Raw genomic sequence first — 11,055 nt, 5'->3', positions numbered from 1 at the left:
CCTTCTCTTCCGTCGGGGCGTGGGCGCAAATCAGCGATATGTTGAAGAACCTCGCTTTGATGCGGATTGTGGCTAGACGTTCATTCACCGGGGTGAAATGACTTACCGACTCTAAAAAAATATAAAAAATTTGGTGAACAATTTGTCACGCTGTATCTAAGCATTCTCTCCATGAAATTATTTTAAATTTTAGAATATCGTTCAATTAAGGGTATATTTTATACAATTTATATTTAGTCTTAGTCTTCTAAGGATAATTGTTTTAAAAAGTTTTATTGAAAAGAAATTTATTGAACCAATCATTACAATTCTTTAAAAACTTTCAAAATAAGCTCCTTCTGCGTCGATACAGCGCTGTCAGCGCGATTTCCAAGCATTGAAGGCGTCACGGATGGCATTGTCCGGAATAGCGTTGAGAGCAGAGATGCATGCTGCTTGGATACCCTCTGTCGTCTCAAAATGCTTGCCTTTCGTCGGCCTTTTCAGGCAAGGAAACAAAAAAAGTCCGGCAACATCTGGGCGGCTGCGGAAGCGTTGAGATGCTGGCCTTGGTTAGGTAGCTGTTCACAAAAAAGCCGGGATGTTGTCGTGGTGCAACTTCCAATCGTTTAAGTCTCTTCACGGTAAAACTTTTCGTTGACGGTTTGTCCAGGAGGAACAAATTCCTGGTGGACGGTGCCTTCGGTTTCAAAAAAGACAATGTGCATCGTTATCACTTTGGATTTGCTAATTCTTCCCTTTTTTGGGCGAGGGGACGCCGGCGTTTGCCACTCAGAAGATTGCCTCTTTGTCTCAGGATCATACTCAAAGTTCCATGCTTGATCATATCAACCGTCTCTGTAGCAGAAATACCGAGTTTCACACAGAATTTAATCAGGATCCTCTGCTCTAACAAATGCTGCATTTATGGTTTGCATCACTCACAGAAACACGTCGCGTAAAAATGCTTGTCCTGACTCTCCATGTGCTCGGAGACAACTGACCAGCCACTCTACCGAATACAGTCGGTGTGCGCACGCTCCGAAGTACAGTAAGAGACCTCTTCCGTATTCGATCTATAATTTTGCCAAAATGTTCTAACCTTTCGAAACAGGGATGGACATTTGAACTTAGATCCTATGAAGTGATTGAGCACACATCTTTGCGTTACCTCTTTTTACCTCGTTCACCTCTTAAAAAAATTCTTAATAATTATAATGACAATAACACTATTTTCCATACTTTGACTCAGAAATAATTGCTCAACATGAATAAAAGCAATAATCAGCTCTTCATATTTTAACGACAATCAACTGAGTTTGCAACGAGTGAGAGTGAAAATATAAAAACACAAAAAGTTCCCAATTGCGCTCATCACCGGCACGTGCAGCTTGGTGCCTTTGTGGCGAGCAGCAGGAAAATTGTGTGCTTGAGTGCAGCAACATTTTCTTTATGCGGCACGTGCTGATTAAGAACATCTACACACAGCCTCTACTAATAGGGATGACGTGATTTTGACAGCTCGGCCATGTTTGTTTACGGATTTGTGTCAAATTGTATCAGTGTGTTCAATAAGGTTTGCCATGTCACGTTTCAATTTGGTACAACCCTTGGAACTTGTCCAAAACTATTAAGCAAATTCACGTTCTCCGTTGGCTATGATGCTACCGTGTTTTATCAAAAAATCAACTTCTCACATGAGGCTCATTTTCCCCCAAAAATTAAAAAAAAAATCATCGGGTCTTTATTTGAAAAAGAGAAATTACCACTACCATCAATATCGAGCGTTAAAACAGGATATTGATATACTTCTTCAAATCTTATAGATTTTTTGAATTGGAAAAAAAATCCGCACTGACTTTGAATGCTCAGCGACATCTTTTAAAATGAAACTAAAAACCCTGCCTTTTAGGATTATTTTTTTCTCTGTCTAGATAAAGACTCACTTTAAGAATCTTATTTTAGCTCACCCTAATGTGCATACGAGTTTCTGTGTCAGCTCATAGTTTCATTGCTTTATATCTTTTGACCGTCCATCAGCAGCTGCACAGTGACAAAATTGATTGGTCAGCAATTTCATTTTCATGGGCAAGGCAGCGTAGTTTCATTAGCAAAACGCCTTTGTCAAACCAGTTTTTTTCACTGTTAAAATATGTCTATTTAACGTAATGATTAATAATGAATACGGAAAAGGCCAGCAGTTATTCAATGCGCTGACGTTGTTGCTGCTTTTGACTGACGTTGAATGGGAAATTGCTGCCGGCTCCATTCATCCCACGTGTTGCAAATGAAAGCGGAAAATAGTTTGCAATTTTTGAGGAACAAATAAATAAATTACAGTAGTACAATGCAAGCACAATGCATTTGTCCCTACATCATAACAACTTTTCGTGACTCGTTTCTGTCATTCGCGTACTGCAGTAAGCTGCTTCGCATAAATTTAATTCACACAAAATTAGTTATTCACCAGGGTATATCATTTTGGAAAGCAAAAAATAAAACGCAGTTTGATGAAACCCGTTGGAAAATAAAGCAAAAATAACAAACGGTTTATGTATGTCGATTTCTGGCTAAACTACGATTCCTATAGAGAAAAGTTATATAGCAAAGTTGTAGGTAATGAAAAGATTTACAATTTTTTAAACGTTGATCCATTTCGAGGTGACATGCTTGTTGTTTGCTCTAAGGCCTGAATCAAAGCGGGAGTATTCACGTAGACTTTAGGCTTTACATGTCCCCACAGGAAAAAGTCTAACGGTGTGATATCAGACGGTCTTGGTGGTCAATCGACCGACCCAATACGTAAAATGATCTGCTATGGTCCACCAGCCCACAAACATCTCCAAACCGTGGTTTTTTCTGGATCGTAAATCTCTTCAGGTTGCTCTTTGTCCTAAATTTTTAAAATCTCTTCATTCCGATAATATAAAAAATATATGCATTACTACAGCAAATTTTCCCAGAAAATGCGAAAAACCCCAAAAAACGATTAAAAGTTGCTCTTTTTATTTCATCCAACTGTTATTTCATAGTAGTAGCTGTTTGGGCTTTAGTGCTTCCTCTTAACATAAGTACTTTGAAAGCAATGGCTTGCTTTAGCAGTGATCTCTCCGTAATTTACGTTGAGCTTGTTAATAATCTCTAATTGATTGTGTGTACTGATATCATTTATGAATTCGAGTATCTGTGCGCAGATATGCTTTCGCTTAAGTAATCGGTGGCGCTTAACAATAACAAGCTATTAATGAATTAGTAAATATTATATACATAAAGTATATATATATTGCCATATTATCAACTTGTGTGTACTTTGCCAGTGAATTATTGTTGGCTATTCATAATTGCTAAAGCAAGTAAGCAACTTGAAATGCATCACATTTGCGATCAGGAATACAATCGCTGTGGCAATTCGACAATGTACTTATATGTATATGTGCATTTATGCATATCTGTGAAAATTTTCGCATTCCTTTGCAGTTAGTAAACATTAAATATTTTTTATGATTACTGAAAACACATAAATAAAGCTAGAAATGTAGTAAGCACGTTACGAAATAGTGAAAATTCAAAGCATTTGGTGATATCTTTCATACCAGTTAAAAAAAGTACCCGGAAATTATAAATAAACGCAAAATGTTCAATTATTCATCAATATTTATTGCTTCGCTTTCAAAGTATGTAATATATTTATGCCAGCGATTTTTCTAATTCTTGAAACACTTTTCTAAGTACTTTTTGGGATGATCTTCAACGCTTTCAGCGAATTTTCTTTTATCTCTTCGATCGACTGATGATCGACAGTATGGGGAACAAAAAAAATATTCGGAACCAAATCTGATGAATACGGTGGTTGATCGATGGCATTCGTTGCATTTTTTGGCTTTAAATTCGGTAACAATCGCACTCTTTTCGAGAAAAATTCAACTTTATCGGGATGATTCGAGCAAGAACACGTTTCTTATTAAAAATATCAATCAGCTCTCTTTGCATCTCTCTAACACTTCCCTGGTAAATTTCAACCACCATATCTCTCACTTTTTTCATATTTATATCAGTTGAAGATGTCGGAGGTCATCCGGACCGAAGCATGTCTTCAACGATCTCTCGACTGTCTTTGAAGGCTCATGACCAGGTTAGAAATACAAAATTTGAGACAAACTCTTTATTCGATATTTTTATTGAATATTATATTTGGCGAAGTAATTAAGGACAGTCTCTACCTATGCATGAATCAGATACGCTCAAGTTTTGAGAAATTACTGATTTGTCGGGGTCGTCGATATCTGGCCACTATAGCAAATATAAAGCCTAACAAACTGACCCATCCAAACCAAAATAATATATAAGTTCTTCTCATATCCTTTTACTAATTGTATAGTAACATAATTTATGGTTTACCTTAGCTAACTTAAAACTCATTTCTTCCATTTCATTTCTTCCCCCTCAGCGTGATTCTGAAAAAAAAACTTTAAATATGAAATGTCATGGGATTCATGGTTTCGAAACAACCATGTTTTTTCTTGTATTATTTAAATTTATAACATCTCTAGAATATTGCCCTAAATACACAAGTTGATCCGGGTAATAGTTGTGGATATACAACTAGAAAATTTGAGCGCTAGGGGTCAGTTATATAGTCACTTAAAACTTTCAACACGTTTTTCTCGATTTCTTGCAAACTACCCAACCGATAGCCGTAAAATTTCTTTCTGTCTTTATATATGGTTTACAAAATCTTGAAGGAACGATGTTTTTTCAATAAAAACGTAAAAAAAGAAAACTTCGAGAAATTAAATTTTCACCAAAAATAGATTTTCTTTTTTTGTAAAAACGTTTGTCAAAACATTTTTTCTATCGACTCCATATTTATAGCTGTCTCTTATACACATCTAGATGTGTATAAGAGACAGCGTAAAAAAAGAAAACTTCGAGAAATTAAATTTTCACCAAAAATAGATTTTCTTTTTTTGTAAAAACGTTTGTCAAAACATTTTTTCTATCGACTCCATATTTATAGTTTTAATTAAAACGCGTTTTTAAATTTTTTTTTTTTATTTTTTATTATGATATAATATAAATAAGATAATCTGCTGTCAGTACGGAGGCACTTTTTTCACTTTCACAAAATCTTTATAAAATAAGTATCTTTGAAATAATAAAAAGTTTGATTCGAAAATAAAAAAAAATTCTGAAAATAAGAACATAAAATATTTTCTCGAAACCATTAACCACTTTCAGTTACAGTACAATATTGGATTACCAAATATAAAAAGTTGAAAAAAATATGTATGTATATACATAAGTTTTCTATATTTAAATATATGTAGTCTTAAAATACTTGATCCATCAACATGCTTAGCCATTGTGCTTTTACACCTGAGCTGCTCTTATTACAAATCCATAACTGTCAGAGACAGTAGAAAAATACTCAAACAAGTGTACAAAAATAAATAGAAATCGCACTTTGTATGTTTTTACAAGTGTTTAACAAATGCATAAGCACTCACGTTGCATCCGGAATATGGCACTTGACTGTTCTGTGACCCCTTGGCATCAATACAAATCCAACGAAAGCACTGACATACACTCATTTCAATTTGAAGTCATCGCACGTGCGTCAAAAGCATAAAATAGCGCAGCTAACATGATTTCCATATACATACATATGTATACTTGTATTTGTACATAAATACATATGTACAAACATGTATACAATACATGAAAGCTGCACAACAAAATAGAAGAAGATGAAAAGAAAAACATATTGCAGATACTTTTAGAAACACTATTTTAGTTTTTATTTGGACAGTTGCAATGTTTGAAAAACTGGCATTTGTTGATATTCGTTAAAGAAATTTTTGGTTTCTCATGTCGAAAAGTTTTCAAATGAATATACATGCATATGACAATACAAATACACTAAGTTTCCGCTATCTCTATATGATTACCAAATCGATAAATTAACTGTATCGTGTAAATTTGTATTTCTATATTTTAATTATTAATTTCAAGGTTTATCTCTTTGGGGCTGCGGTCTGACTGGTATGTTTGGACCAGAAGTGCCACGGTTTTTGGACACTTTCCTGTTTGCTGCGCTTATTTCTGCTGTTGATCCTGTAGCTGTTTTGGCAGTTTTCGAAGAGATCCACGTTAACGAGGTGCTGTATATAGTGGTGTTTGGCGAGTCGTTGTTGAACGATGCTGTGACAGTAAGTAGTTGAATACTTTGAATTGCTTAATATAGAAACTTATTATCAATATATTATTATATTTTTGATTACATATTAGATTTATGTAAATTAAGGTGGTATTCTAGTGTATAGCGTTTAGCTGCAAGGCCTGAATCTTTAGACCTTACTTATCCCAACAGGAAAAATTCTAATCGTGCGATATCACACGATTTTGATGGTCAATGGACCGACCCCAAACATGAAATTATTTGCTCACCGAAGTGTTCTCTCAATAAATCCATTGATTGGTGCGATATGTGGGAAGTGGAGTCGTCTAGTTGAAATCAAATTTCGCTTTGATTTCAGGCATCAAATAGTAGGTTGTCATGGCGCGATAATGATTACCATTGACCGGCATAAGTTTTGAAGAAATATGAACCGATGATTCCACCACTATTGTACTCTTTCAACTCTCAGCTACGGCTGATATATTGTCCTCACTGCGTGCTCGACGTGGTCTGTTCGGTTAAATATTATGCAATAATGAATTCTGGTTCTCAAGATGGGTGATGGCGCTGCGAATAGTACGCTCAGTAAGCTGATTATGTTGACCATTAGTTGAGCGAAATGCACGAAACACATTCCTTACAGATCGTGAATATTCGTAATAAAGTTAAACAATTTGTTAAAGTGCTCAGGCGTAAATCTCTCTGCGATGAAATGCCTAGCAATACTGAACAAAAATATCATAATAGGCAACATGACACGACTCACACGTGTTCTGCCAAAAAGAAAATATTGAAAAAAGTACCTCTACTTAGATCACCCGTTACTATAACTTAACGACCCCAAAATTTCAATAACTTTGGAAATAATTTGTAATTTTTAAAATTACTTTTAGAAAATATTTGAATATTATTGAATATCTAAAGTATCGCATTACGAAAGGAATTCTTTTTTTTTTCAAATTTTTACACTGAATAATCTAACCTCTAATTAATGTCGTTTGGATTCATCTACAATACATATAATTTTAAAATTATTTAAATTTTAGGTCGTAATGTATCATATGATGGAAGTATACAACGAAATCGGCATATCAAATATAATAGCTCAAGATATTGCTAGTGGTGTAGGTTCATTCTTTGTTGTTGCCATTGGCGGAACTGTTATTGGTAAGTAATATATTTAATTGTATGCAAATAGTACAGTTCCCTATTTGACACCAGCTTTATATTAACTCTGCTCTCTTCCAGGCATCATTTGGGGCTTCCTTACTGGTTTGGTGACACGTTTCACCGATCACGTGCGCGTGATCGAACCAATATTTATCTTCGTAATGGCATACTTGGCATACCTCAATGCGGAAATATTCCACATGAGCGGTATTCTGGCGTAAGTAAAAACCGTTTGGATTACATACCGTTCACATTGCACACAAATAAAATTGTAAAATTTAATTGTCCTTCAGTATAACCTTCTGTGGCATCACAATGAAAAACTATGTTGAAGCGAATATTTCACAAAAATCACATACAACAATAAAATACGCACTCAAAATGTTATCCAGTTCATCTGAAACAATCATATTCATGTTCCTTGGTGTAGCAACAGTCAACAATAATCACGTGTGGAATACTGCCTTTGTGCTGTTGACTATCACATTTTGTTCGGTGTATCGTGTGTTCGGTAAGAATTTTCATTCTCCTTTAATCTAATGTTTAAATGTATACCTGGATATATGTGTAATGTAAGTGTGTATATTATATATGACATTTCTGTTCTCAACACAGGCGTTGTGATATTATCTGCATTAGCGAATCGTTTCCGATTGCACAAATTGTCACGTGTCGATCAGTTTGTTATGTCCTATGGCGGCTTGCGTGGTGCGGTCGCTTTTGCATTAGTGCTGCTGGTTGATGAACGGATTGTCAAGCAGAAGGATATGTATGTGACAACCACAATAGCGGTGATTTATTTTACCGTTTTCCTGCAAGGCATAACGATAAAGCCGCTAGTAAAGATGTTGAATGTGAAGCGAGCAAGCAAGCGGAAGCCAACAATGAATGAGCGCATACACGAACGAGTAAGTTTCACAGGCATAATAAATAGAAATATAGATTTGCGTAACTAAAGTAATAAATTAGGCAGTTGGTTCAATTGTACTGCTGCAGCAGAGTCATTGCCAAAAGTTGGGGTCTCTCATCGAAAATACTCTTCTGGCTTTACGATACCATAGCCCAACCATTTATGTTCTATAGGGTCTTTGTGTAGTGGAGAGACCTAGAAAAGACCCCACTTGCAAGGGAGGTGGAGAGTTTTCAACGACCTATGCTCTTTAGTATGTGTGATGCTCTAAGGTCCACTCCAATCATATTGCCCATAGATATCGCCGGAAGGTGTATAACCACGAACGTTGCTAACAGACTCAGATAATCTTGGTTTCCAAATGAAGACATGTTTGGACATTCGAAAATCCTCCTATGCTTTGAGTTTATAGCGGATCTTTTGGATCATCGAATAGCTTACCTTTAGGCTTTTTTTTCTGCTCACATACCTGCGAGAGAGTTGTGGGTGAAGGAAAGAGACCCTGAGCTTCTTTACGTATGAATCAAAGCTTAAGGGGAAAGTTGGTGGAGGGATTTATTGTCAGGAACTCCCCACGAGCCTTAAGCTTACTGAGTTCAGGGCAGGTTAAGGAATTCCCAACCTCGTTATCAATAACAACGAGTCTCTTTGTGATAAGACTAATAATGAGTGTCGAGCCACAGCGAAATTTCAGGCATCTAGCAAGAAAGAGTACCTCAGTTCCACTATCAGTAATATATATATATTAAAAGCAAGAGATCAAGAGAGCTCTTTTCACTCTATAAGGTTAGCTCTCCGTAGATGTGGGGATTTTATCAGGGCGTCCATGCTGTAAAGTTGAGAACCGACTGCCATCTGCAGTAGCTGCTTGGAAGGAGATGAGGTAGAAACATCTCAGCACTTCCTTCTTGATTATCCTAACTGTGTGGAAGTAACACTCAAACACTTAGGAGCTTACACTTTCAAATATCCCACCAAATTGGTGAGAATATAAATTAAACTCCTGAGCAATTTTTAGCGACTATAGGGCATTTTGATGACATATAAGTTCGAATTACAGGAGTTTTTTTATGGCTTCAATGGATTGGAGTCTAGTGCGATCTTTGGATCAGCCATCAAACCTAATCTAATCTAAACTAAATGAATAAAAATGCAATATTGAACCAAAAATAATAAAAAAGAATAGATATTGAAATGTAACACTAATATTTTTTTTAACCCGAACAGTTCATGGACCACTTAATGGCCGGAATTGAAGATATAATCGGAAAGACTGGCAATTATAATGTGCGTGATAAATTCAAGCGTTTCGATAACCGCTTTATCCGGCCGCTGGTAATCAGAGACTTAAAGGTAAATAACACGTTTGTTATTGGATTATTTACTAATTAACAATTTGTTATTGTTTATATAGGGTGCTGAACCTAAAATCATTGAAACGTATTCGAAACTCACGATGCGTGATGCTATGGAGGTGATGCGTCGTAATCCATCAACCATCGGACAAATAACGGCCACCGAATCGATGAGTGCACTGTTCCGAAATTACACCAGCAATTGCATTGGTGGAAGGTGGGCACCGCCAACTATTTACACAACATGGTAAACGAATTTTGGAACAATTCAAAGAAAAGAAAAAAATAAACAAATATGTGCATGTGTAACTATCGTGATAAAAAAATGTGAAAATTTACAACTTGTAAGATGGATTTAATTTTAATTTCAATTTAAATTGCTTTCAGTTTTTACTTGGATTCTAAAATTCTTCTTCCCGTAGTAATTTGACACTTTCATTTTAATTATATTTGGTTGTAGTGACATTACTGTTAGCTAGCATGTGTCTCTGGTACTATAGAAATTATCTTGTTTTGTTAATTTATAAATAAATTTTTTATTTCTTTTGTACTAAAGATAATATAATTAAATTACAGTAGCGTGCGTAAATTTAATGTTGAGTTAACACAGCTCCTTTGATATATATACTACCTATTTTATAATATTTATTTTTTATTTGTTTATTTAAAATCACAAAATTTACAAGAAAACAAAGAAAGGCTTATTATGCTCTCAAAATTTCTCGAATGTACATAAATCTTCACCTTTTCATTATTTACAACCAAAATAGTGGTCCTATTCCCTTTTACCCTTCGGAAAGTTTAAACAAAAGCTTATTTACAGAGAAAATTTCCGCTATGTTGTTAACATTGTTTTTGAATAATCGCCCTTAAAAATGTCAGTTAATTAGCAGTAGTTAATTCAAGTAATTTTCAACTAATGTAAAGAACTGTAGTCATGAAAAAATTGTTCTTTTGTTAATCTGTCGTTAAACTAAACAAAATATAATAATAACAACAAATTTAAAAAAATATAAAAAATAATAATCAAAAATATACATATGTATATAAAAAAATAATAAAAAATATATTAAAAAATATACAAAAATTAAATAAATCCTCAAACACAAAAATATGTTTATGCATAAATTTCCACAAAATATGCACTGTAACTAAAATTCGTTTACTTTATTATGTTTTTGAATAAATATTGTATGAACCAACCTTTAACTTTACGTAGAACACTTAAGATATACCTTCACCTCACACATTGCATATTCGTTGTCTACATTATTTAACTATATATAAAAAATTCATCTCATTAAAGCTATGGGTTTTCAAAAGGCATGGTTTAGGCACAAGTGAAATATGCAGCTTTACTAAATTTAATTTTTAGAAATTTTGAACAAAGGTAACACTTAACTGTTAAGCTTTGAAAAGTTAAGCCATTGAAAATTATTTAAAAAAAAAAAGTAATTTTAAAG

General features: G+C 34.5%; 1 protein-coding gene across 10 annotated transcripts in view; it reads left to right on the top strand.

Moving 5' to 3' along the window:
- The window catches only part of LOC108974826 (sodium/hydrogen exchanger 3), a 67,368-nt gene that overhangs the window by 29,056 nt on the left and 27,257 nt on the right, over positions 1-11,055 (top strand). For 7 of the 10 annotated variants that reach the window (XR_001993828.1, XM_018942898.1, XM_018942896.1 and 4 more), the window contains exons 5-11: positions 5,992-6,188; positions 7,204-7,324; positions 7,406-7,544; positions 7,621-7,838; positions 7,943-8,235; positions 9,465-9,590; positions 9,652-9,839. Coding sequence is in view for 9 of the 10 variants with exons in the window: in XM_018942898.1 (XP_018798443.1) it covers positions 5,992-6,188; positions 7,204-7,324; positions 7,406-7,544; positions 7,621-7,838; positions 7,943-8,235; positions 9,465-9,590; positions 9,652-9,839 (1,282 nt within the window). In the remaining variant the exon portion in view is untranslated. The remainder of the gene's footprint in view (positions 1-5,991; positions 6,189-7,203; positions 7,325-7,405; positions 7,545-7,620; positions 7,839-7,942; positions 8,236-9,464; positions 9,591-9,651; positions 9,840-11,055) is intronic. The other 3 variants (XM_018942897.1, XM_018942892.1, XM_018942895.1) reach the window with 1 other exon arrangement.

The sequence above is a fragment of the Bactrocera latifrons genome, unplaced genomic scaffold, assembly GCF_001853355.1.
Source record: "Bactrocera latifrons isolate USDA-ARS-PBARC rearing strain unplaced genomic scaffold, ASM185335v1 scaffold_59, whole genome shotgun sequence".
In the NCBI taxonomy this organism is placed as follows: domain Eukaryota; kingdom Metazoa; phylum Arthropoda; class Insecta; order Diptera; family Tephritidae; genus Bactrocera; species Bactrocera latifrons.
Note: the sequence above shows the minus strand (reverse complement) of the source record. Positions and strands in the feature narration are given on the sequence as shown.